This window comes from Suncus etruscus, chromosome 14 (genome assembly GCF_024139225.1).
Source record: "Suncus etruscus isolate mSunEtr1 chromosome 14, mSunEtr1.pri.cur, whole genome shotgun sequence".
NCBI lineage: Eukaryota > Metazoa > Chordata > Mammalia > Eulipotyphla > Soricidae > Suncus > Suncus etruscus.
Window position 1 is genome coordinate 82,931,825 of NC_064861.1, and position 26,996 is coordinate 82,958,820.

General features: G+C 52.7%; 1 protein-coding gene across 1 annotated transcript in view; it reads left to right on the forward strand.

Moving 5' to 3' along the window:
- The window catches only part of RYR1 (ryanodine receptor 1), a 122,005-nt gene that overhangs the window by 26,984 nt on the left and 68,025 nt on the right, over positions 1 to 26,996 (forward strand). The window contains exons 19-43 of the mRNA XM_049787473.1: positions 1,174 to 1,307; positions 1,607 to 1,848; positions 2,254 to 2,446; positions 3,573 to 3,789; positions 5,666 to 5,770; positions 5,945 to 6,048; positions 6,462 to 6,545; positions 7,805 to 8,112; positions 9,053 to 9,258; positions 10,557 to 10,731; positions 10,904 to 11,112; positions 13,134 to 13,528; positions 13,969 to 14,101; positions 14,881 to 15,041; positions 15,407 to 15,572; positions 15,913 to 15,999; positions 16,126 to 16,352; positions 17,842 to 18,469; positions 20,621 to 20,878; positions 21,148 to 21,348; positions 21,626 to 21,737; positions 23,800 to 23,946; positions 24,367 to 24,640; positions 26,470 to 26,584; positions 26,662 to 26,794. Coding sequence (XP_049643430.1) covers positions 1,174 to 1,307; positions 1,607 to 1,848; positions 2,254 to 2,446; positions 3,573 to 3,789; positions 5,666 to 5,770; positions 5,945 to 6,048; positions 6,462 to 6,545; positions 7,805 to 8,112; positions 9,053 to 9,258; positions 10,557 to 10,731; positions 10,904 to 11,112; positions 13,134 to 13,528; positions 13,969 to 14,101; positions 14,881 to 15,041; positions 15,407 to 15,572; positions 15,913 to 15,999; positions 16,126 to 16,352; positions 17,842 to 18,469; positions 20,621 to 20,878; positions 21,148 to 21,348; positions 21,626 to 21,737; positions 23,800 to 23,946; positions 24,367 to 24,640; positions 26,470 to 26,584; positions 26,662 to 26,794 — 5,014 coding nt within the window. The remainder of the gene's footprint in view (positions 1 to 1,173; positions 1,308 to 1,606; positions 1,849 to 2,253; positions 2,447 to 3,572; positions 3,790 to 5,665; positions 5,771 to 5,944; positions 6,049 to 6,461; positions 6,546 to 7,804; positions 8,113 to 9,052; positions 9,259 to 10,556; positions 10,732 to 10,903; positions 11,113 to 13,133; positions 13,529 to 13,968; positions 14,102 to 14,880; positions 15,042 to 15,406; positions 15,573 to 15,912; positions 16,000 to 16,125; positions 16,353 to 17,841; positions 18,470 to 20,620; positions 20,879 to 21,147; positions 21,349 to 21,625; positions 21,738 to 23,799; positions 23,947 to 24,366; positions 24,641 to 26,469; positions 26,585 to 26,661; positions 26,795 to 26,996) is intronic.

Consider the following 26,996-nt stretch of genomic DNA (forward strand, 5'->3'; position numbering starts at 1 on the left):
CTGGCAGGCACCGGGGACCATATGGGACACCGGGATTCGAACCAACCACCTTAGGTTCTGGATCAGCTACTTGCAAGGCAAACACCGCTGTGCTATCTCTCCGGGCCCAACTTTTATTATTTTTATTTATTCATTTGTTTTGTTTTTTGGGTCCCACTTGGTGGCACTCAGGTATTATTCCTGGCTCTGTGCTCAGGAATAACTCCTGGGAGGCTTGGGGACTATATGGGATGTTGGGTATAGAAACTGGGTTGGCTGTATGCAAGACAAGTGTCCTACCTGCTGTACTAGGGCTCTGGTTATTTATTTATTTATTTATTTATTTATTTATTTATTTATTTATTTATTTATTTATTATCACACCAGGTGGTGGCTCATGCTCAGAAGTCACCCCTGGCAAGCTACAGGGACCATATGGGATGCTGGGAATGAAGCTAGCTTGGCTGTGTGCAAGGCAAATGCCCTACCGCTGTTCTATTGCTCCAGCCTCAAGCCTGTGGTTTTTAAAGGGGTTCTGGCCACAGAGATACCTCATTAGATTCTTAAATACTCTAAAGTTTTCCATCCTACAGCCATAGGTATCCTGTCTCATTTGCAGGGTCCTCTTGGTCTCTACCATCTGATTCTTTATTTCTTGGGAGGGTGGCCCACACTCAGCTATGCCAGAGCTTACTCTTGGCTCTGTGCTCATGGATCACTCCTGTCAGGTTCGGGGACCATAGGGCATGCTGAGAATTGAACCCTGATCAGTCATGTGCAAGGCAAATACTCTTCCCACAGTATTATTTCTCCGGCCCCTCCCTACATGATTCCAGCCATCTGATATGATTACCCATGGGATCCACTGGGCCTCCAAAGATCCAAGCCTGCAGCCTGCTCACCTCACATCTCCTCTCCATCCCTACATTGTATCAGGGACTCAATAACCCTTTGGTCCATTTGCTCTGACCTCTGACTTCTGACCTCATGCTCTCCTATCTGATGTTGCTGATGTTTGGTCCTGGTGGCTCAGCTGCTCCCAGCCTCTTCTCTGACCTTTCTCTTTGACCTTTCTGTGACCTCCCACTGGTGTCATCACCTCTCAGACAGACTCTTCAGGTCCTTTACCTCCTGTCCTCTGCTGGGGTGAGGGCTCCCAGGCACCCCACCCCAATCTCTGACCTTGCTGCCTAGGTGCTGGAGGTGCTGTGTTCCCTGTGTGTATGCAATGGTGTGGCTGTGCGCTCCAACCAAGATCTCATCACGGAGAACCTGCTCCCAGGTCGAGAACTCCTGCTGCAGACCAACCTCATCAACTATGTCACCAGGTCTGGCCCCTGACCCTGGCCTTCTCCCTAGCTCAGAGGTCTGTCCCCCACGGAACCCCTTGGGTAGACCCCTGGTCTCCCACTCCAGAAACTCGTGTCTGTTCCTTTTCCCCCTCCTGACACTGTTCTACCTCTGTGGGTCTGTCTGTCTTTCCCTCCGTCTGCCTCTACCTCTTTTCCATTTTCTTCTCTGTCAGCTGCTCTTTGTTTTCTCTGTTATCCACCATGGCTCTGTGCTTGTCCTGGGCCCAGTGGTCTCTCTCCCCCATCTCCTCACCCTTTTCCCATCTCTCCTGCAGCATTCGCCCCAACATATTCGTGGGCCGCGCTGAGGGCTCCACGCAGTACGGCAAATGGTACTTTGAGGTGATGGTGGACGAGGTGGCCCCATTTGTGACAGCTCAGGCCACGCACCTGCGGGTGGGCTGGGCCCTCACAGAGGGCTACAGCCCATACCCAGGGGGCGGCGAGGGCTGGGGCGGCAACGGCGTGGGCGATGACCTCTACTCCTACGGCTTTGATGGGCTCCACCTCTGGACAGGTACCTACCCCTGGTTGCACAGCTCTGAGCTTTGCCCCACAGAGCTTCTAAGACTCCTCACACTTTAGGGTTTTTACTCCGGAAAAAGGTCATTATTTGAGTTCTTACTCTTCATTTTCTGGGACCCTCACTGGGAAACTTCCAGAATTCTGCCCTTATCAGACCCTTAGAGCCTCCTGAGATGATCCCAGATTATCATGACCTCTGATCTTTGACTTCTGACTCTCAAGGTTCTAGAAGCATGACTCTGTGAGAACTTCCATCTCTGATCCCTGGGAGAACTTCCATCTCTCATCCCACAGCTCTCAGGATCCTAATCTCAGAGGAACCTTGACCTGAGGGCAGCCAGGTCCCTGCTCCCTGGGCCTCTGATCTCTTCCCCCTTCCTGTGACCCTGGCATACAGGTCATGTGGCACGCCTGGTGACCTACCCGGGGCAGCACATCCTGGCACCCGAGGACGTGGTCAGTTGCTGCCTGGACCTCAGCGTGCCGTCCATCTCCTTCCGCATCAACGGCTGCCCCGTGCAAGGTGTCTTTGAGGCCTTCAACCTCGACGGGCTCTTCTTCCCCGTAGTCAGCTTCTCGGCTGGTATCAAGTGAGGACTTACCCTGCCTGGCTCCCAGCCACCAGACCTGGGACTGTCCCCATAGATTCCTCTGAGCATCCCATAGCCTCCTGAGAGGTCAGGGCCCAGCTGCCTGACCCCCAAGATGGACTGGCCAACCCCTTGACGCCGTGGTCCCTGCATGACCAGGTGTGACACTTCCAGGGTCCTCCCAATGACCTCAGAATCTCTTCAGCACACTTCCTGCCAAGAGTCCCTGAGAGATTTCACAACCTGTCCCAGCCCAGACTCTTGCAGCTGCCTCTGGGATGACATCAGGCTCTTGCAATGATTCTTTGCTTATCCCAGGATGTCTGTCTCCAGAGCTCAGATCTCTGACAGGGATCAGCTAATGACCCAAACTCCTATGATCCTCAGAGACCATTGGTCCATGATGTTGTTTTGGTGACTGCACTTAGCACCATGCCAGGTGCTGTCCCCCTGAGCCTCATTCCTCGCCCCGTGATGCCAAGTTCTCTTTTTGTTTGTTTTGGGTCTGGGGGATCCAAACCTGGGGGTGCTTCGGGTCTCAGTCATGGCAATACTGAGGGCCATGTGAAGTTGGGGACCCACCGTGGCCTTCTGCATGCAGTGTAGGTGTCCACTCAAACTCCTCCCGCTCTTAACAGCCCTCAGTGACTTCAGTGTTTGCAAATGACCTTCGAGTGGCTCCAGAATATCCCAGGGGCCCTCAACAACATCGTCTTTGTCCAGTGACCCCAGGCAGTGACTGATGGCCTCAGAGTTACCATACACCCCAGTGACTGTCCCCCCTAGACTGTCCTGTTAGCCTTGGGTTTCTTCCAAAATAGCTTCCTAGGACCCACACAAAGTCTCCAGAGAGACTCCATTTTCCTATATTTGGGGTTTCTCCAGTGATTCCTAGCAGCACTTTATCTCTTCTTTGATCTTAGACTCTCCTTTTGGACTCCTAAATGACCTTCCCAGCCCTGTGACACCCCAGGTCTCTCCAGAACCACCTTATTACCCTGTTTCCCCAGATCTTCCCAGAGCCTCCCCATCACCCTGTGACCCCAGGTTTCTCCAGAACCCCCATCCACTTGCTCGGTTCCTCTGCAGCTCACAGGTTCTCCACCATTGACCCTTTTCTCTCTAGGGTTCGCTTCCTTCTGGGGGGCCGCCATGGAGAATTCAAGTTCCTCCCACCACCTGGCTATGCCCCGTGCCACGAGGCTGTGCTCCCGAGAGAGCGACTCCACCTGGAGCCCATCAAGGAGTATCGGCGGGAAGGGCCTCGGGGACCACACCTCGTGGGCCCCAGCCGCTGCCTCTCACACACCGATTTTGTGCCGTGCCCCGTGGACACTGTGCAGGTGCTGCCCGCTACCTTAGTGACAGGGTGGGGGAGCTTGTAGCCAAGCAGATGGGGAAACTGAGGCAGAAAGCAGGCCAAGGTCTCTCTCTTGAGGAGTCCCAGTTTTGGGGGAGTCCTGACTATTAGCTTCTGAAGAAAAGAGGTGATTGGCTCCCACTTACTGTTGAGAAAGGAATTCAGAGAGGTTGAATAGCCATTATTATTCACACAGCTGACTCAGACGGGGCGTGAAACTCACTCCTGGCAGCTTATCTGCCATGCTTGGCGGGGGCCTATCTCCTGTCTAGCTCAGTTGTCATAGCCCTGAGAATATGGAGCAGGAGGAAAGAGGCCACCAGGAGCAGGAGCGTCATATCTCTGTGCCTCAATTTTCTCCTCTCAGAGAAAAAGGAGTCAAAGGGGACACATCTCATCATGTGGTGCTGGATAAATCATCAGCACCAGGCAGTTACTGTTTTTAGTTGAGTGATATTATTGCAGGGGTGAGTGGTGACATTATCACAGGGGTGAGTAATGACATCATTTTAGTGGTGATAGTGATATCATTACAGAGCTCAACAGTGACATCATTGCAGGGGTCAGTAGTACATAATTGCAGGGGTGAGTAGTGACATCATTGCAGGGGTGATTAGTGACATTGCTATAGGGCTGAGTACACTCCCTCTCCCCCTAGCCTGTCAGCTTCATGAGTTGTCTTTCAACCTCCTGGATAACCTCACCCTCTACCTCCTTTCCTCCATATACCCATTCAACTCCAACTGTTATTATATTTTGTCTGCAGAACACCAACAGTTCAAATACTTATTAGGCACCTATTGTATACCAGGCTCTTAGGTATACTAGAAAGCAGACATTTATAAGAATTTATTTTGTTAAGCCCCTAGGTACAGGGGCTGGTAAGGCATTTGCTTTGCACACAGATGTCCAGAGTTTAATCCCTGGCACTAAGCCTACTAGGAGTGATTCCTACATGTAGAGCCAGGAGTAAGCCCTGAGCACTGCTTTGTGTGGCCCCAAATTAAAAAACAAACAAAATGGGGCCAGAGAGATAGTATGGAGGTAAGGCGTTTCCTTGCATGCAGAAGGATGGTGGTTCGAATCCCGGCATCTCATATAGTCCCCCAAGCCTGCCAGGAGCGATTTCTGAGCAGAGAGCCAGGAGTAACTCCTGAACGCTGCTGGGTGTGACCCCCCCCAAAAAAAGAAAACCCCACAAAACAACAATAAATAAACAAACAAAAAGCATTCCAATTCTCCTGCCCCCTCTGAAAAACAAAAAAGTTCCCGGGGTACTAAGAGACAGGCAGTTTTCATTCATTCATGGAGAAGGAAGAGACACAGCTGCTCACTCAGCAAATATTGCCTGCCTGCTCCTATGAGCTGGGCCAGGTCAGGAACTGGGGAATAGTGGAAAGTGACCCCACATCCCCTGATTGAGGGGAGACAGATATCCCCAAAAACTCTTTGCCCCCTTTTCTTCCCTTATGAGTATTGCATCGGCTGGAGCTCACAGGCTTGTGGTGCTCAGAAGTGAAGGGAAACCTCAGATTTGGTGGGGGGGTCACAGGGTCCCCAAACAGCAGTGCTGCCAGATAGATTGCAATTTACCATGTGGGGTGTTGATGGGAACTGAACTCAGGACCTCGTGCTTGCAAGGCAGATGCTCCACTCCAACCCCTGGGCTGGGACTCCGATGAGTCCTTAGTTGGGTTTCATGGCAGGAATCTGGGGATGGGGGATTGGGGTGCCTCGAAATTAGGGAAATGCAGAATATGGAATTGGTCTTCACAGCCTGTATGAGGCCTTGGGAAGAGGCTTGAGGACCTCGGCAGACCAGAGTGGACTCAAGAACATGACATATATCTTCTCCCCAGATTGTCCTGCCTCCCCATCTGGAGAGAATTCGGGAGAAGCTGGCAGAGAACATTCACGAGCTCTGGGCGCTGACCCGAATCGAGCAGGGCTGGACCTATGGCCCGGTGAGAGCTGTGGGCATGGGGCATGGGGAAACCACATCACTCAGGAACCTGTGCTGGGTAAAGGGACCTCTGGGCACCCGAGGGTCTGGGTGGTGGGCTAACACTGGAAAGGCAGGACATAGTTTGGGAGAGTCAGGGGTGCCTGCCCTGAGGGTGTGACCTGCACCCCTCTAGGTCCGTGATGACAACAAGAGGCTGCATCCATGCCTGGTGGACTTCCACAACCTGCCTGAGCCTGAGAGGAATTACAACCTGCAGATGTCAGGGGAGACGCTCAAGTGAGGGCAGGGGAGGAATGGGGGACTGAGGGAGGGAAGAAGGGAAGGATGATGGCAGACAGACAAACACAGAGACACCAAAGAGAAACAGAGAGGGACAGGGATAGTGGGGCAGAAACTAAGCCAGGTATGAGAGGCAGAGAGAATGAGAGAGAGGGGGGGGGGGGAGGGAGGGAGGGAAGGAGGGAGGGAGGGAGGGAAGGAGGGAGAGAGAGAGAGAGAGAGAGAGAGAGAGAGAGAGAGAGAGAGAGAGAGAGAGAGAGAGAGAGAGAGAGAGAGAGAGGGAGGGAGGATGTTGATAGACCCAGCAGGTCATCCCCTTCAGGATGGGAAGGGGATCGAGCACAGCAGGGATGTTGTGGCAGGAAGCTCAGGAATGGGCCCCATCCTCAGTAGCTCTGGCCTCCACCCAGGACACTGCTGGCTTTGGGCTGCCATGTGGGCATGGCCGATGAGAAGGCGGAGGAGAACCTGAGGAAGACGAAACTTCCCAAAACGTGAGTTTAGGGATCAGGCTGGGGGTTCTTGTGATGAGGGCAAGGAGTGTGGCAAGGTCATTGGGGAGACAGAGATGGAGACAAAGGGATGTTAGGTTAGAGAGAGGTTGGGGAATTGAGGGGGCTGTCTTCAGCCCTTGTGTCACCTCCCTATCCCAGATGTCAGGTCGAACCTGCAGAGAAAGTGGGAGGAGGCCCCAGGGATAATTGTGAGAGTAGACTCAGGAACAATCACAGAGCGGGGGTAATGCAGGCCTCATTGGGAAGAGGGGAGAAGTAGTTGAGGTTATAAGTAAGGGGTCCCAAAGTTATGGGGGGACCAGAGTTCCCGAGGACTACAGACTGGGACTCAGAGGTCACAGTCCCTAAAGTCAGATGTTTGTCTGACCTCTAGGGTCAGAAATCAGATGCCTCAAAGTTAAGGTGAAAGGTCAGAAATGAGGCTTCCAGGGCAGAGTGATAGCACAGCGGGGAGGGCATTTGTCATGTATGTGGCTGACCTAGGTTCAATCCCCGGCATCCATCTGGTTCCCTGAGTCTGTCAGGACTGAGTTTTGAGCACAGAGCCAGGAGTAACCCCCAAGCAATGCCAAGCGTGCCCCCCCCCAAAGAAATGAGGCTCCCAGGAAGAAAGGTCATTCTAAGGACTGAGAACATTTGCACCAGGATGATTCCAGAGCACAAGGCCCCTCAAATACTTCCAGGGTAACCCCAAGCACAGGTAGGTGGGTTGGGGCTCTCAAAGTCAAGATGAAGTGTTCATGGGATGGACCCAGATCCCTTGAACCTGCCAGGAGTGATTTCTGAGCGCAGATTCAGGAGTAACCCCTGAGCGCCGCCATGTGTGGCCCAAAAGCAAAACAAAACAAAAAAAAAACAAGATGGGAGCTGGAGCAGTGGCACTGAGGGGGTAAGTCTGTCTTCCTGGTGTTAGCCTAGGATGGATCGCGGTTAGATCCCCTGGCATTCCCTATGGCCCCCCAAGCCAGGAGTGATTTCTGAGCGCATAGCCAGGAGTAACCCCTGAGTGTCATTAAACAAAACAAAACAAAAAAACAAGATGAAGGGGTCGATATCAGTGAAGGCAAAGCCCTCATTGGGGATCACCACAGGTCCTGGGATCAGAGGTTGGGCACCTTAGAATCTATTCTAGGGAGTCGAAGAACCAGCCCCAAGGTCAGAAGGCAATGGTCAGACATTCTGGAGTCCAGGCACCCTGGCCAGAGCTGAAAGGTGTTGAGGGTCCCCCTGTCACCCAGGTACATGATGGACAACGGGTACAAGCCAGCACCTCTGGACCTGAGCCACGTGCGCCTGACACCCGCACAGACCACGCTGGTGGACCGGCTGGCCGAGAACGGGCACAACGTGTGGGCCCGGGACCGCGTGGGCCAGGGCTGGAGCTACAGCGCCGTGCAGGACATCGTGGCCCGCCGGAACCCGCGTCTCGTGCCCTACCGCCTGCTGGACGAGGCCACCAAGCGCAGCAACCGCGACAGTCTCTGCCAGGCTGTGCGCACGCTGCTGGGTTACGGCTACAACATTGAGCCACCCGACCAGGAGCCTAGTGAGCACCACCCCTATCCGGAGCACCCTGAACCCCTCTGGGCTTCTTCCTTACCCTGACACCCTCCCTGCCTCAGCCTCACTCTGACTCAGACCCCATCTTCACCTCTAACCTTCACCAGAACTGAGCCCTGCCTGGAACTTGGCTCCCCCTGGAGCTTCCAGTCTGGATTCTGGGGACCACTGATCCCCTTGACCCTCAGCTCTGATCACAGCTGCTGCCTGCAATCCCCCACCCTGCTTCCTTGCTGAGGGCTCCCTGCCTGTGGTCCCAGCCTTCGATTTCTTTTTTGGTTTTTGGGTCACACCCAGCAGCGCTCAGGGGATACTCCTGGCTCTATGCTCAGAAATTGCTCCTGGCAGGCTCGGGGACCATATGGGATGCCGGGATTCGAACCACCAACCTTCTGCATGCAAGGCAAATGCCTTATCTCCATGCTATCTCTCCAGCCCCCAGCCTTCGATTTCTGGAGAGATAGTGTCATGGGTAAGGTGCCTTGCCTTGCATGCAGCCGACCCAGGTTCAATTCCCAACACCCCATATCGTCCCCTATACCTCAGCCAGGAGTGGTACCTTAGTGCAGAGCCAGAGTAAGCCCTGAGCACCACTGGGTGTGCTCCCCAAGCAAACAAAAGCATGTAGCCAATCTTTTATTTCTCAACGCCCAGATTCCACTCCCATTTCCATCCTCTCCCTGACCCGACCTTGCTCTTGAGTCTCTGATCTAGATACCGACCTTAAATTTGACCCTCACTGCAGGCCCCGCCATGAGCGGCCCTCGAGTTGCCCACCCTTGAAATGGCCCTTCTCAGCACTCCCACTGCTCATGTCTTGCAGTCCTTCCACACAGGGCTCTGGACCCTCTGGCCTCTCCCAATAAGTTCTTCATGCCCAGGGGACCCCCTTCGTGCCCACTTCTGATTCTGTTGTCCTTCTCCAGGCCAGGTGGACAGCCAGTCTCGCTGGGATCGGGTTCGCATCTTCAGGGCTGAGAAATCCTACGCAGTACAGAGTGGCCGCTGGTACTTCGAGTTTGAGGCGGTCACCACAGGCGGTGAGATGCGAGTAGGCTGGGCAAGGCCTGAGCTGCGGCCCGATGTGGAGCTGGGAGCAGATGAACTGGCCTATGTCTTCAACGGGCACCGGGTGGGTCCCCCCTGGGTTTCACTGCCTGGCCTCTGTCTGCTGCCTTCTGGAGGCTCTTCCTGCTCACTTTTCCCTCCCTCGCTTCCTGTTTTTCTTCTTTTCCTCCTCTCTCTTCCTCTTTCTCTCTCTGTCCATGCTTGTCTCCATCCATCATCCATTTCTCTCTCTGACCAAACATCCACCCACACATCCAACTTTCAACTCTACTTTTCATCTGCCCAATAATCACTTAACTACCAACTATTAGTTTGAATTGATTCATTTGTTTGTTTGTTTGTTTTTGCTTAGTCCTTTACCTATTTAATTTGTAATTCAACTGATCATCTCATCAGTCTATTAATGCAGAAGCCGGAGCAATAACACAGCGAGGAGGGCATTTGCCTTGCAGACGATCGATCTGAGTTCAGTCCACAGCATCCCATATAGTCCACCGAGCACCACCAGGAATGACCCTTGATTGCAGAGCCAGGAGTAACCCCTGAGTGGTGCCGGTGTGGCTTCCAAACACAAATAATGAACAACAAAAAAACTCGTGGATTTTTCTTTGTCAGGGAGAGAGGTCTTTGGCTGCCCTCTAGACAAATAAATTTATTAATGCACTCATTCATAATTAATCCAGTCACTACCCATTTATCCTTCCATCTATCTATTATGTTTTTTTCCATCCTTGCATTATTCTGACAGATTTTCCTCTTCTTATTTATTTATTTATTGCATTTTTTTGGGTCTCACCTAGCAGTGCATAGGGGTTACTCATGGCTCTGCACTCAGAGGTCATTCCCAGCAGTGCTTGGAGAACCATATGGGATACCAGAGATCAAATTTGGGCCAGCTATGTGCAAAGCAAATGATCTCTAGCTCCAATATTTTCTTTCTTCTCACCTTCTGTCCAGATAAACACTTGCTTCTCCTTCATCCATCTGTCCGTGCATCTATTCCTCTGTTCTGGGATGGGCTGGATCTAACAGGGAATATTCTGAGGTCATCTCCCCTTTCTGTCCCTGGCCCTGGCCCCCCCTCTGGCAGTCTGTATGGTTCCTGTATCCCAGGCTCAGTCTTAAAAACAGTAAACCTGGGCAGAAGATTCGTGGGAGGGAAGGGTTGAAACCCACCATTTATCAGTCAGGAATGTTGATGGAGGGAAAGGTGTGGGTGCTGCATGGAGGATCCCACTTCTGTCCCCCTGTCCTACCCCCAGTCCTCTGCACACATGCCTTTCTGTATCCCTCCTTGCTTCTCTGCACACGACCTTTCTCTGGGTGCCTCCCATGCTCTGACTGTCCCCCTAACTCGTGCAGGGCCAGCGCTGGCACCTGGGAAGCGAACCATTTGGGCGCCCCTGGCAGTCAGGCGATGTCGTGGGCTGCATGATTGACCTGACTGAGAACAATATTATCTTCACCCTCAATGGGGAAGTCCTGATGTCTGACTCGGGGTCCGAAATGGCCTTCCGGGACATCGAGATTGGGGATGGTGAGGACCACCTTCTGCCCAGAACCCTTCACGGGGTGGAAGGGGCCCTTCCTGGTTTCCCTCCCACTTACCCTGAACCCCATTACCGCCCTCCTGTCTCCCTTTCTTCCCTCCCTGCCATGGGATTGCCCCCCACCCAGCCTCACCCTGGCGCTCCCCCACTGCCTCCCAGGTTTCTTGCCTGTCTGCAGCCTGGGGCCCGGCCAGGTGGGGCATCTGAACCTGGGCCAGGACGTCAGTTCCCTGCGCTTCTTCGCCATCTGTGGCCTTCAGGAAGGCTTTGAGCCGTTTGCCATCAACATGCAGCGTCCGGTTACCACATGGTTCAGCAAAAGCCTCCCCCAGTTTGAGCCAGTGCCTCTGGAGCATCCCCACTATGAGGTCAGTGCTGAGCCTGAACAGCACCTTCTTTTCCTCCCACGTCGCTTCCTGAATCCCTTTCTCTTCCTCCTCCAAACCATGCATGACTGAATCCCAAGGCTGTCTTGCAGGCTTCCACCTTGACACATCTTACACCCCTAAAAGGGTTCTGGGTGCTGGTGTGTGAAACAGGGTAAGAGAGAAGCTGGATTAAGTTATTCCCCTTCCCCAACCCCAGGGAATTTTCTGGTTCTCACTAGCTCAGTTTAGAACAAGGTTTAGAGAAATATAATCCCTGGGCACCCTGGTACTTCCTAATCATTATCTGGGCTGTTGGCTCAGGAAATATTTGTAGAGAGTGGATAGTACATGGATAGATGTATGCATGTATGTTTGTATAAACACACCAATATGTATGCGTACATGTACATATGTAGGTACGTGTTTATGTGTGTGTGATGACAGGCTGGGTGAGCAGGTGGATTGATGGCTGGATCAGTGGGTGGATTGTGCACAAGGCTATGCATGTTTCTATGGTGTCATGGATATGTGAGTGGTGAATGTCTAGATGCAGGAGGGATGGATACGGAAACAGATGTTCAGTGGATGATTGGTTGCTGCCATCCAGAGTTTTGGGTTCCCCCACCCCAGCATATAAAATCAATCCCCAAGTTTTGAAATCACCCGACATACCCTATCTCCACCCCAAGTTGAACAGGTCTGAAGAAGGGCAGCCATGAAGGAGTAATAATCCAAGTCAGTAAAAGAGAGTTATGGAGCCAGTGGCTTTTTCCTCAGAGTGTCTCTGAGCATGCCAAGCCAAACTGCTCTTTCTTTATTAAACCAATACCAATGCACCAGAAGGGGAAAGGTAGTGATCCAGGTGGGCTTTATATATTAAAGGGAAAGGAATAAAGGAAAAGGAAATTGGGAGAGTGCCTTTGTTTTGGGTTAATAGCTGGGTGTCATTTTATATAGATGAATGTATTATGGAGATAGACTGGATGGATTATATGGGGCACAGGAAGGTGTGCATGGCTGTGATAGATGCATGGATAAAAGAGTAATTGGATAGATGGCTCACTGGTTGGATAGATGGATGAGTATAAGGGTGGTTGGGTGTGTGGGTAGAGGGGTAGATGGGTGAATCATTGGATGGAGAGATGAATGGATGTTGCATGGGTGTGTTTGTGAATATGATAGAGGGATGGGGAAGAGGGTGAGTGCATGGATAGCTCGGTGGGTGGATAGATGGATGAATGTGTAATTGGTTAGATGTATGGGCAGATGAGGGAGTAATAGAGATAGATTAGGTGAATCATTGGATGAAGAGATGGATGGATGCTTCCACGGAAAGGTGTGAGTATATGACTATGACAGGTGGGTGAGGAAGGGGGTGACAGCTCAGATGGATGGTTGGATGGATCATGGAAACAAATGTGAGATCCTTTGAGGTGAGACATTTACTTGGGGGTGGTATAAGAAATGTTATTTGGCAGATTATATGAAAACAGGAATCCTGATTTATAAGGCTCACTAGGAGACCACGGGGGACAGTCAATTCCACCACAACACTGAAGTCCCCATGAGTGTCCATAGCCAGTGAAGGCCATGGGACCAAATACTATGGGGCCCAGCAAGTATCCCAAAATATTGGGACATCGGCTGGCGAGGTGGCGATAGCCAAGGAAAGATCGAGACCGCGGTTCAATCCCCCAGTGTCCCATATGGTCCCCCCCAAGCCAGGGGCAATTTTTGAGCGCTTAGCCAGGAGTAACCCCTGAGCATCAAACAGGTGTGTCCCAAAAAACAAAAACAAAACAAAAAAATATTGGGACATCACCAATGTAGAGATGACAGCATAGGAGATTGACAGAGGACTGAATGTCTCCCTCAGCCAAACTATATCCATGGGGATCTCCTCTGCTCAGAGGAGAGTTTTGGGTTCCCCCACCCACAGGTGCTCTCTGCCTTGCTGGTGGATTGGCTGTAACCAGGCCAAGTCATCTGCCCAGCTCAGTGCTTCCCATCCCCCCACCCAGGTGTCCCGTGTGGACGGCACTGTGGATACGCCTCCCTGTCTGCGCCTGACACACCGTACCTGGGGCTCCCAGAACAGCCTGGTGGAGATGCTCTTCCTCCGCCTCAGTCTCCCCGTCCAGTTCCACCAGCACTTCCGCTGCACAGCAGGGGCCACCCCGCTGGCACCCCCAGGCCTGCAGCCACCTGCTGAGGATGAGGCTCGGGCAGCAGAACCCGACTCTGACTATGAAAACCTGCGGCGCTCAGCTGGGGGCTGGGGAGAAGCCGAGGGGGGCAAAGAGGGAACTGCCAAGGAGGGGGCCCCTGGGAGCACCTCCCAGGCTGGCGCAGAGGCCCAGCCTGTGAGAGCAGAGAATGAGAAGGACACCGCCACGGAGAAGAGCAAGAAGAGAGGGTGAGTGAGGGCTACTCCCACTTACACAGCCCCGATCGCCCGAGAAACCTTCCATCACCCAAAGCTGCCCCTTGGGGGTTTGGTGGGGTCAGAGTATGGGGGGATCTGGGCAGGCCTCAAGCAGACCCATCATTTCCATCACATGCTATAAATTCCATGAAGATGTAAAAATTGGAGTGTCCCTATATTTGGGAGCCAGCCACAAAGGAGTCGCCATTTTCCCAGAGGTACCTTTAAATTGGGGTGAACCAGCTTCCACCAGCACTCAGCACAGCACCTCCAGTATGGACCAGGCCAGCACAGTGCGGATCCTAGCTCCTTAGAGGCAATGCCTGGGGAATCAGAGAGGGAGTAGAGTTAGGGTGGGATGGAGGGCAGGAAAGTGGGGGTCAGCTGACTGGAGGACTGGTTCTTATGTTGGCCTCTCTCCCTGCCACCAGGTTCTTGTTCAAGGCCAAGAAGGTCGCCATGATGACTCAACCACCAGCCACCCCATCTCTGCCCCGACTCCCACGGGAGGTGGTCCCCACTGATGACCGCGATGACCCTGAGATCATCCTCAACACCACCACGGTGTGTACTGGGGAACATCAGCTTCAGGGTGTCCCCTAGTGCTAAGGGATGCTCACCCAGTATATCCTGGAGCTCCCTCAGTACAGCAGAAACTTTCAGCCCCTAAATCCATGGAGTAGGGACCTAAATCTTGAAGGGATTATTTGATTAGGCTGAAGTAACTCCCAGAATCCCAACATCAAGGGAATAAATCAGAAACTAAGGACTCTGATATTTGGGTTCACCCATCTAAAGGCAAGAATAAGGAATAAGCCCCCACTTAATAGCAATTCTAGTAAATTCTTGGGAACCAATATTCACAGTTATACCAGTGTAGTCTTGGGACTCCCTGAAACTGGAGAACTTCCGGAGACAGATAGTTCAAAGGTCAGGGTCATAGGCAGCTGAGGTACCCTGGGGTAGGTCCCTCCACTACTCACACCTGACTATCTGTAGAAGTCCTAAGGTCTCCCCAAGAGACATAGTGATAAAAATTTTCTCTGGAGACACAGCACAAGGGTAAGGCACTTGCCTTGCATGCAGCTGATCCTGGTTCAGTTCCCAGCACCAATCGTGTTCCTCCTGAGGACTTTCAGGAGCAAGCCCTGAGCACCCTTGGGTGTGACCCAAAACAAATAGAAAAAAAGAGGATTGAATCTGATGGTGACAGGGATGGGGTGAGGGGGTGAGGTTCAATCTAGCAACTTCTTTGTCCCAGAGGACACTGAAGAACCAGCTTTGACACCTGGACCCCAACTTCCTGACTGACCCTTGTCCCCTTTGTACCCTCTACCCCCCAGTATTACTACTCTGTGAGGATCTTCGCTGGCCAGGAGCCCAGCTGTGTGTGGGTGGGCTGGGTCACCCCCGACTACCATCAGCACGACATGAATTTCGACCTGACCAAGGTCCGGGCAGTAACAGTGACCATGGGGGATGAACAAGGCAACATCCACAGCAGGTACTAGGTTGGGGTGCTGGGAGGGGGACTACTGGGTGCCCATCAGAGTTTCTTTGCTTCCTGCTTCAGAGTTCAGCCTTCTTCTCTGGCTCCTCTTACTTCTCAGCCTCCCCTTTGCACATTTCTTCTTTCCTACCTCCTCTTCTTTCACCTCCTTCCTCTGTTCACTCCTTGTTATCCTCCAATGCCATAAGATTCTCCTTCCCAGGGGCTCAGGGCTGGCAGGGATCCAGGGATTCTAATGCCCAGCTCTGCAGTTGGTGGAGCTTTGGGGTTTTCTGGGAACTCTGGGAGGAGATTGCCCAGGATTTAGAGCTCCCAAAACGAAGATTCCAGGCAGTCTCCTTCCACCTCCTCCCCACCAGCCTGAAGTGCAGCAACTGCTACATGGTATGGGGCGGGGACTTCGTGAGCCCCGGGCAGCAGGGCCGGATCAGCCACACGGACTTCGTCATTGGTTGCCTGGTGGACTTGGCCACTGGCCTGATGAACTTCACTGTCAACGGCAAAGAGAGCAACACCTTCTTCCAGGCAAGTCCACCCTCAGTGGCACCACCATCACGTCCTCACATCTTGGATGGTCCTCCCAGGCAGTCGTGAGAGCCAGACCTGCCCCAGAACTTCAGGAAACAACACCAACTCTCTCCCCAGAGACTGGGTGTGGTCCTAATGGCCCTTAGTACTGGTTGGGTGGCCCCCCAAAACAAAGTAACCAAATGCCAAAGGTGCTGCATTCACTGGCCACCTAGTGGTCATCATTAGGTGCTATGGCTGCATATAGTACCCCATGGCATCAGGCTAGGATAACAGTCTGGACTCGGGGCTCTAGTGTCTACACCGCCTCCAGTTCTGCCTCTTATTGTCTGGTCAGGTGGAACCCAACACGAAGCTCTTTCCTGCCGTCTTTGTCCTGCCCACAAACCAGAACGTCATCCAGTTTGAACTGGGCAAGCTGAAGGTGAGAGGGCAACGCGGGGTACTGGGGTGGGAGGATAGGCAGATCCAGCTACCCAGCAGTCAGCATGAGTGAGAGCTGGGTGGTTGGATGGAGGATCCTGACCTGTGCCACCATTTGCATCTCCAGAACATCATGCCACTGTCCGCTGCCATGTTCATGAGTGAGCGCAAGAACCCGGCTCCACAGTGCCCGCCACGGCTGGAGATGCAGATGCTCATGCCCGTGTCCTGGAGCCGCATGCCCAACCACTTCCTGCAGGTGGACACGAGACGCGCTGGAGAGCGGCTGGGCTGGGCAGTGCAGTGCCAGGACCCACTCATCATGATGGCGCTGCACATCCCGGAGGAGAACCGGTCAGAGCCGGCCTGGGCCCCCCAAAGGGGTGGTGGGGACTCAAGACAGCACCCCAGGGTTCCAGGCCCATCTCAGGACCCCCTGGCCTCCAGGGAGGAGCTTGCCCAACCTCCCAGGGGTGTGATGAGCCTGCCAGAATGACTGGGATGTGCCTTAGGGCAGGGGGGTTGCATGGGCAAACTTGGGGAGACTTTAGATGTAGCCATGGAGACCAGATCTCCCACCAGGAGGCCCAGGCACAGTGGGGGAAGGCCGAGGGGAAAGGAGATGCTACTGCAGGGACATTCTGGGACTCTGACCCCAGGATTACTGAGCTCTTTGCCCCTCAGGAGGCTCCAACTTGTTGCATTTTTCCTTCATTCAAGGATAAGTGGTTCTGAGTTGGCTGACTTGCCCCTTCTAGATCAGAGACACCCCTCCCAAGCTCACCTGAAATTTAGGGAATTCAGACTTGTGCCAGGGACTCCACACACCTCTACTGTCTCACTTAGCAAACCTGTGAGCCCCGGGTGCTAAGCACTGGGGAAATAGCTCCCTTAAAAACAAAACTAGGGCCCGGAGAGATAGCACAGTGGCGTTTGCCTTGCAAGCAGCCTACCCAGGATCAAAGGTGGTTGGTTCGAATCCCGGTGTCCCATATGGTCCCCCGTGCCTGCCAGGAGCTATTTCTGAGCAGACAGCCAGGAGTAACCCCTGAGCACCGCTGGGTGTGACCCAAAAACCAAAACCAAAACCAAAACAAAATAAAACAAACAAACAAAAAACCCCAAATGAGCTGGAGCAAAAGTACTCTTGGCTTGAGTATGGCTGACCCAGGTTCGATTCCTAGCACCTTATATATATAGTCCCTGAGCCCAGCCAGAAGTGATCCCTGAGCAACGGAACCAGGAGTAAACTCTGAGCACTGCTGGGTGGGTGTGGCCCCCCAAACAGAACACAATCCCCACGCAGACACAGACTGTCTCCAACATAACCAAGTCCTCAGGCCTGCCAGAGAGAGGGGACTCTGGCTCCTTATGGGGAATCTCAGACACTTCTCAGGGACCCCAAAATCTTTTTCATGCACGCTCATCTCTCTGGCAGCCCAGTCCACCCCCAAGAATCCCAGATAGGGCCCGGAGAGATAGCACAGTGGCATTTGCCTTGCAAGCAGTCGATCCAGGACCAAAGGTGGTTGGTTCAAATCCTGGTGTCCCATAGGGTCCCCCGTGCCTGCCAGGAGCTATTTCTGAGCAGAAAGCCAGGAGTAACCCCTGAGCACCGCCGGGTGTGGCCCAAAAACCAAAAAAAAAAAAAAAAAGAAAAAAAAAAGAATCCCAGATAGATCCCAGTTGGCCCCCACCTCACCCCTAGACCCCTCAGGGACTTCCAGGGCTATAGACCCACCTAGCAGAACCCTGTGGTTCCCCGCCTGGGCGGTCCACTCCCAAAACTCACCCAAGCGTCTCTTTTCCTTTTTATGGCGTGTCTCTTCCTTCGGGCCCGCAGGTGCATGGACATCCTGGAGCTGTCGGAGCGCTTGGATCTGCAGCGTTTCCACTCGCACACGCTCAGCTTGTACCGCTCCGTGTGCGCGCTGGGCAACAACCGCGTGGCCCACGCGCTGTGCAGTCATGTGGACCAGGCGCAGCTGTTGCACACGCTGGAGGACGCGCACCTGCCAGGCCCACTTCGTGCCGGCTACTACGACCTGCTCATGAGCATCCACTTGGAGAGCGCCTGCCGCAGCCGCCGCTCCATGCTCTCCGAGTACATCGTGCCCCTCACGCCCGAGACCCGGGCCATTACCCTCTTCCCACCGGGCAAAGGCGATGAAGGCGAAGGCGGTGAGGACGGGCCCCGTCGCCACGGCCTGCCAGGCGTGGGCATCACCACCTCCCTGCGGCCCCCGCATCATTTCTCGCCACCCTGCTTCGTGGCCGCCCTGCCACCCGCCGGAGTGGCTGAAGCACCTGTGCGCCTGAGTCCAAGTATCCCCCTGGAAGCCCTGCGCGACAAGGCCCTGCGCATGCTAGGCGAGGCCGTGCGAGATGGTGGGCAGCACGCCCGTGACCCTGTCGGGGGTTCCGTGGAGTTCCAGTTTGTGCCCGTGCTCAAGCTCGTGTCCACCCTGCTCGTAAGGACGCCTTCCTGCTTCCCTTGCTGTTTTTTTAAATATTATTATTATTATTATTATTATTATTAGGGTTTTTTGGGGGGTCACACTCTGCAGTGCTCAGATTACTCCTGGCTCTGTGCTCAGAAATTACTCCTGGCAGGCTGGGGGGACAATATGGGATGCTTGAGAGTGAGCCCATGTCAGCCATGTGCAAAGCAAATGTCCTCCCTGCTGTGCTATCATTCAAGCCCCTTCCTGCTGGGTTTTTTTTTTTTTTTTTTGGAGGGGGGGAGATGGAGGTTTGGATCACACTTGATGGTGTTCAGGGGTTACTCTTGGCTCAGCTATTGCTCCTGGTGGGCTTGGGGGATCATATGGGAGACCGGGAATCGAACCAGAGTTCGTCAAAGGTTGGCCTCGTGCAAGACAAATGGCCTACCACTGTACTATTGCTCTGGCCCCCTCTTGTTGGGTTCTTGATTTGCTTTCCAACTCACCTATTGCTATGCTCCCATTGGGAGAAATGTTGGTCTCTCCAGTGTACAAGAGCCAATGAGTTCTCTCATCTTCAATCCAGCATTTCCATTTCCTTTCGCCTGCTCATGTCTGTTATGTTTTCTTCCTTCCTTTCATTCATCCCTCAACCATCATCCATCCACCCCTTCATAGGACCATCCATTCTCCACCGAACTTTCCATTCATCTACATTCATTCAGAGGTACCCCACATCTTCCTCTATAGACCGTCTATCCCAGTTTATCATTACTTTTCTTTATTTTGCCACACCCAGCTGTGCTCAGGGGTTACTTCTGACTGTTCAGAAATCTCTTCTGGCAGTACTCAAGCCCTGATTAGCTGCATGCAAGACAAATGCCCTCCCTGCTGTGCTATCACTCTGGCCCCTCTATCTCAGTTTAATCTGCCCACCCTCCAGTCTTCCATTCACTCTCATATCAGCCCATCCACATTCTTTCTTTTTCAGCTATTCAGTGGCATTAAGTATTAATGCCAGCTATTAAGTAGGCATTAATTTACCCATTTTGGGGCCAGAGCAGTGGTGCAAGAGGTAGGGCATTTGCCTTGCACGTGGTTAGCCTAGGACGGACTGTGGTTCGATCCCCTTGCGTCCCATATGGTTCCCCAAGCCAGGATCGATTTCTGAGCTCATAGCCTGAGCGTCACTAGGTGTGGTCCAAAAAAGCAAAAAAAAAAAAAAAAAATCTACCCACTCATTTATTAATTTTGCTCTCCTTTCAGATACTCAATTCCCCTCTTCTGAGGCACATTCCTCCCTAGATCAATCCACCCATCCAGAAACCCACCATCTTCCCTATTCTACCTGCTCTCCCACCCCTGCCTCTCCCCATCCATATATATGTACACCCACTCACCTAGTCATCTCTGACTAATTGACTAATCATCTGCCCACCACCAATCCACTCTCCCTTCTTTCCAACTCTTATTTTTGTGCCCTGTCACTCATGCATCCACCTCCTGACTCATACATGCATGTATTGCATCCACCTAGCTTTTCACACACAAATCCCTCGACCCATCTTTCCCACCATGCCTATTTGCTCTTTTCCCTGTTCCCCTAGTTTCTTATTCATGCACCTTTCAAACCACTCATCCACCTGCCCATCTGTCATTTACCCTCTGCCACCCATCACCAACCAATCCAGCTTCCCTTCTCATCTACCTGATCTCAACTCACCCCCCATTCATTTCTCTCTGTTCCCCATTGTTATTCTGTTCTCTCTATGCTAGCCTGTTCCTTGCTATGTTGTCTGAGCTGGAACAATGGCGAGGAGCTCTACGGGACTTCCTGGGATGGGGAACATGTCTGGTTACTCTCTCTCTCTCTTTCTCTCTCTCTCTCTCTCTCTCTCTCTCTCTCTCTCTCTCTCTCTCTCTTTCTCTCTCTCTCACACATATGCTCAGACTTGGGAGAAAAGACTTTGGGTCTGAGACCCTATGGGTGTGAGCTGTGGGCACGTTGTAGGGGGACCTTGGAAATGGATGGTGGGTAAGGGGAAGCATCATTCCTCCCCAGGACTGGACTTCAGCATCAACTCCAGCACATCTGGGGAGTGACACGAGGACTGGGTAGGTGGAGGCAGGGCTTGAGGCCTTCAGGCCCCAGAGTGAGAGCCTGGGTTTACCCCATAGGTCATGGGCATCTTTGGCGACGAGGATGTGAAACAGATACTAAAGATGATCGAGCCGGAGGTGTTCACCGAGGAGGTAGAGGAAGAGGAGGATGAAGAGGAGAAGGAGGAAGATGAGGAAGAAGAGGCGCAGGAGAAGGAAGAGGAGGAAAAAGTGGAGGAAGAGGAGAAGGAGGAGGAGGAGCCCGCAGAGGGAGAGAAGGAAGGCTTGGAGGAGGGGCTGCTGCAGATGAAATTGCCCGAGTCTGTCAAGTTACAGGTGGGCTGGTTCTTCCCTCCTTGCACATCTGGGCTGCACATGTGGGCTTTGGGGTGGGGGGTGGGGTGGCACCTGGGAAGGGCAGGAAGCAGAGATGTGCTTTCTCTGACTTCTCTCCTGGGGTTGCAAGCTTGGAAGTGGATTGGAAAGAGGACAGAGGCAGGACAGATTTGTCTCGAGAGACAGAGAGAAGGGAGAGGGGAAGAGACTGCAAGAATTGCTGAGGATAGTTCCATGCTCCTCCTGCCTTCCCGGCCCTCCTCCCACAGATGTGCCACTTGCTGGAGTATTTCTGCGACCAGGAGTTGCAGCATCGCGTGGAGTCCCTGGCAGCTTTCGCGGAACACTACGTGGACAAGCTTCAGGGCAACCAGCGGGGTCGTTATGGTCTCCTCATGAAAGCCTTCACCATGTCTGCTGCTGAGACCGCCCGGCGCACCCGCGAGTTCCGCTCCCCACCCCAGGAACAGGTCCTTGGTGCCCTGACCCAGCCTGGTCTCATTGTCTGAACCCCAAGCTCAGCCGCTCCCCTGTTTTCACTGCTCACTGCTGCACCTGCATATACTTACTTCCTCTCTCCCTTCCTATCCTGCTGCCCCCACCTCAGTTATCCTGGACATCTTGTTGCCCCTTCTAGATTCATTAGTCCACACTTAGATGGGGACTCCCAACTGGGTCTTTGATCCTTGGCTCAGTGTCTTTTCTTGGTCTCCAACCTTGATCTTCAACCTTTGTCTTCATCCCTAGATCAACATGCTGTTGCACTTCAAAGATGGTGCCAATGAGGAAGAGTGCCCGCTCCCTGAGGAGGTGCGAGAGGAACTGGTCAAATTTCACCAGGACCTGCTGGCACACTGTGGTAAGGAGAGACACTTAGATTACCCCCCTTTTTTTGGAGGGATGTTCATTGTTCAGGGGTTACTCCTGGCTTAGCATTCAGGAGTTACTCCTGGGGGGGGTCCTGGGAACCACATGGGATACTGTGGATCAAACCTGGGTCAGCCATGTGCAAGGCAAACACCCTACCCGCGGTACTATCGCTCCAAACTGATGTATTACAAGACAGAAAAATGTCAGGAAAGAGATGTTTTCTATGGATATTTGTTTGGATGGTTGGATGGCTGTAGGTAGATAGGTGGATGACTGTGTGAATTTATGAATAACAGAACACTTCAGAGTGAAATGAAGAGGTGGATAAATGAAAAACAGAATGGGGACATTTGCCTTGCACACAGCTGACCTGGGTTCAATCCCAGGCATCCCACAGAGTCTCTTGAGCTCCACCAGGAGTATTTTCCTGAGTTCAGAGCCAGGAGCATCACTGGTTGTAGCCAAAAAGAAGAATGGATGGACTGATGCGTAGATGAACGATTTAGAGTTGGCGGAGAGGTGGCTGGCTGGGGGAATGCATGAATGATTTCCCTCGTGTTTCATAAAAATTCAGCTGAGATCTTGCTGAGATTCCCTTATGTATGAGGCATTGTTTTTCTCTGGCTGGATTTCAAGATTTTTTCTCTTGGCTTTTTAACAGTAAACTCTTTGAAAGCTCCTTGGGTTTTCTTGACTGTGGGTTAATATTTTTCACAAATTTGGAGAAAATCCATCACTGACTCTCCAATTTCTTCCTGCTTTCCCATGTTTCCTTCTGTTATCTCCATCTTGCACAGACTGGGACATTTGATGGTGTCCTATAGGCCTCTGAGGTCTACTGGTTTTCCTTTTTTTTTTCGGTTTTTTTGGGCTACACCCAGTGATGCTCAGGGGTGACTCCTGGCTGTCTGCTCAGAAATAGCTCCTGGCAGGCACGGGGGACCATATGGGACACCGGGATTTGAACCAACCACCTTTGGTCCTGGATCGGCTGCTTGCGAGGCAAACGCTGCTGTGCTATCTCTCCACGTCCTATTTTTCTGCCTTTTTTTGGGGGGGGTTTTACGGGCCACACCCATTTGATGCTCAGGAGTTACTCCTGACTAAGTGCTCAGAAATTGCCCCTGGCTTGGGGGGAACCATATGGGACACCGGGGGATCGAACCGCGGTCCTGATCCTTGGCTAGGCGCTTGCAAGGCAGATACCTTACCTCTAGCGCCACCTCGTCGGCCCCTATTTTTCTGCTTTTTATACTGGAATAATGGCTTCCTGTAGTACTTTATTTGTTGGGTTATGTATTTGCGGGTTTTATTGGGGGAAGGTCAGTTACCATGCTTGGGCTGCTCAGGGCCATGTTCAGAGTTTACTCCTGGAAGTGTGCAGGGAACTGTGTGATACCAGGAATGAGCCAGGCTTTCCTTCATGCAAAGCATGTGCTCAGCCCCATGAACTCTCTCTCTCTCTGTGTGTCCCGAATTTCTTTAGTTCTTTGAACAGATTTACTGATTTTTCTGTTTGTTTGGGGACCACTCCCAGCAGCACTCAGATCTTATTCCCTGGCAGGGTTCAGGGAACCCTAGGGAGTTTCCAGGGTCTAACCTGGATCAGCTGTGTGCAAGGCAAGTGCCTGACCCACTTTTCTATCTCTTTGGTCCATGTTTACTGATTTAAAAGACAAGTTCTTCACAGAACGCATCTCTGGACAAATCTAGAAAGGAAGGTAGAAAGGGGTGGGAAGATCTGTTGAAAGTGTGGTTGAGGGCCCGGAGAGATAGCACAGCGGTGTTTGCCTTGCAAGCAGCTGATCCAGGACCAAAGGTGGTTGGTTCAAATCCCGGTGTCCCATATGGTCCCCCATGCCTGCCAGGAGCTATTTCTAAGCAGACAGCCAGGAGTAACCCCTGAACACTGCTGGGTGTGGTTCAAAAACCAAAAAAAAAAAAAAAAGTGTGGTTGAATAAGCAGGTGAAGAAGTGAGTGGAAAGCACACAAATAAGGAAGACAAGGACAGCAGAGCCCCAAGTGACCGGCCTGCCTGTCCCTGCACCAGGAATCCAGCTGGAGGAAGAGGAGGAGCAGCAGGAGGAAGAGGCCACTCTGGGTGGCCGCCTGATGAGCCTGTTGGAGAAGGTGCGGCTGGTGAAGAAGAAAGAGGAGAAGGTGGAGGAGGAGCCATCGGAGGAAGAAAGCAAACCCCGTGAGGACTGGGGCCACTGGGGGGGGTGCAGGGTCTCAGGTTGTAAGACACCCCTCTCCACCTGTCATGGCACCAGGAAGGGGCATATGCATATTTTTGTTTCATCTTGCTTATTGGGTCACACCTAGCAGTTTCCCCCTGACTTTGCACTCAGGAATCACTGCCGTGGGTACTTGGGGGGCCATAAGGGATGCTGGGGATCGAACTTGGGTTAACTGCGTGCAAGGCAAACACCCCACCTGCTGGACTATTGCAACTCTGGCCCCACACGCAGGAGGTGGAGTGGCGGGTGGGTGGGGGTGAAAGCGGGCTGAAGCGTCCCCCTGCTGTGTCGGGCTGCAAGTGCACCTGAGCAGTCTCTGGGGGAAAGGGAGAGACCCTTGCCAGGGGCCCCTAACGACCCCCTTGTGCCCTCCCCAGAGTCTCTGCAGGAGCTCGTGTCCCACACGGTGGTGCGCTGGGCCCAGGAAGACTTTGTGCAGAGTCCGGAGCTGGTGCGGGCCATGTTCAGCCTCCTGCACCGGCAGTATGATGGTCTCGGGGAGCTGCTGCGAGCCCTGCCCAAGGCTTACACCATCTCACCTGCATCGCTGGAGGACACCATGAGTCTGCTCGAGTGCCTGGGCCAGATCCGCTCGCTGCTCATCGTGCAGATGGGCCCCCAGGAGGAGAACCTCATGATCCAGAGCATCGGGTGAGGCATCCCTCACCTCTCTTTCTGCCCTCCACCACACTTTCCTTCCACTTCTACTTATGGCTCTCCCCACTACCTCCTGCTTCTGCCCCATCCTCTGGAGAATGTTCCTGTTCCAACACCCTCCACTCATGTTTTCACCCACCCAGAGTGCTCTTTCACAGTGCCCACCCACCCCAGGGCTCTTGGCACGGGGTTTCCTGTCACCTCATCTTTAACCTGGTAGTGAGAGATGGCACAGTGGGAGGGCTCTTGTCTTGTACATGGCCAGTGTGAGTTAGATCCCTGGCATTCCATATGGTCCCCTGAGCACTGCCAGGAGTACTTTCTGAGTGCAGAACTGGGGGAACCCCTGGACCCCTAGGCATTGCCAGATGTGACCCAAACCACATACAACCCCCACTAAAAATTTTTTTGGGTGAACCAAGAAAGGTTTTTATTGAAACTTATTTAGAAAGATGTGGGGAGATTGGGGCCAGAGCAGTGACGCAAACGGTAGGGCATCTTCCTTGCTAACCTAGGACAGATTGCAGATCGATTCCCCGGTGTTCCATATGGTCCCCCAAGCCAGGAGCAATTTCTGAGAGCATAGCCAGGAGTAACCCCTGAGCATCACTGGGTGTGGCCCAAAAACAAAACAAAACTAAACCAAAGATGTGGGGTGAGAAGGAGAGCGAGAAGAGAGAGAATACATATTCTAGAGAGAACACAGGATTCTCCAGGGTGGAAACGGAAACAAAAACCAGATAAGTGAGATACATGTTCAAGGGAGAACACGGGTTTAAAAAACAAGCCCCATGGGACTGGAGTGGTGGCACTAGTGGTAAGCCTTGCAAGCGCTAGCCTAGGATGGACCACAATTCGATCCTTTGGTGTTCCCTATGGTCCCTCAAGCCAGGAGCGATTTCTGAGCACATAGCCAGGAGTAACCCCTGAGCATCACTGGGTGTGTCCCAAAAAAACCAAAAATCTAAAATGCTCCAAATTTTATTTTATTTATTTATTTATTTATTTATTTATTTATTTATTTATTTATTTATTTATTTATTTATTTATTTATTTATTTATTTATTGTTTTTGGGTCACCCCTGGCAGCACTCAGGGGTTATTCCTGGCTCTATGCTCAGAAATCGCTCCTGGCAGGCTCAGGGGACCATATGGGATGCCGGGATTTGAACCACTGACCTCCTGCATGCAAGGCAAACGCTTTATCTCCATGCTATCTCTCCGACCCCTATTTATTTATTTATTTATTTTTAATTCTTGGGTCACACCCAGTGGAGCTCAGGGGTTACTTCTGGCTCTCTGCTCAAAAATTTCTTCAGGCAGGCTCGGGGGACCATATGGGGTCCGTCCTGAATTGGCCATGTGTAAGGCAAAAGCCCTACCACTGCGCTATTGTTCCAGTTCCAAGCCCCAAATTTTAACTGATGGCACACACCCATGCGTGTGCATACATCCACACATACTTTTACCCCTTTCACACACACATTCTCACACATACACAAACACAATTTCTCAAGCAGTTACCGTGCCAGGCCCTTTAGAAGTACTTGGGTATACAAAAGGCACCTCGATATTTGCCCATGAAAAACTGCCTTGAATCGGGGCTGTGTCCTGAGCTGTGATGTCGTCACGGCAATCTCAGTTCCTGCCCCCCAACCCCCAGCACCACCAGAGGGGTCAGATGAGCTCAGTTCTGAGCAAGGCCCTGCTGGGCACTGAGCCAGCTTCACAAATGTCGCTATCACAGCAATAAAAGTGGGAGTTCTCCCTGAGCTCGGGCCCTGCCAGCCCCTGGTGACCCTGTGCACCCCATCTATCCCCAGGAACATTATGAACAACAAAGTCTTCTACCAGCACCCGAACTTGATGCGGGCACTGGGCATGCATGAGACGGTCATGGAGGTCATGGTGAACGTCCTTGGGGGTGGCGAGTCGAAGGTGAGGCCCCGGGTGAGGTGGGTGCTGGGGATCGAGAACTTGGGGAACAGCACTGATGCCAGCACCCCCTCCCCCAGGAGATCCGCTTCCCCAAGATGGTGACTAGCTGTTGCCGCTTCCTCTGCTACTTCTGCCGCATCAGCCGCCAGAATCAGCGCTCCATGTTCGACCACCTGAGCTACCTGCTGGAGAACAGTGGCATCAGTTTGGGTGAGGGCCCCCGCACCCCCACCTTGGGTCTGCCGCTGCCTCATTCCCTCATGCAGTCACTTGACAAATGCTCCCCCTGAGATCCACCCTGGATCTTGTCCTGGGGTTCAGATGGTTCTAGGGTTCCCTCACAGCCCTCATGGGCTTCCTGAAACAACAGGGAAGAGAGATTCGCCCTAGACTTACAGCCCAGAGTGGTCAG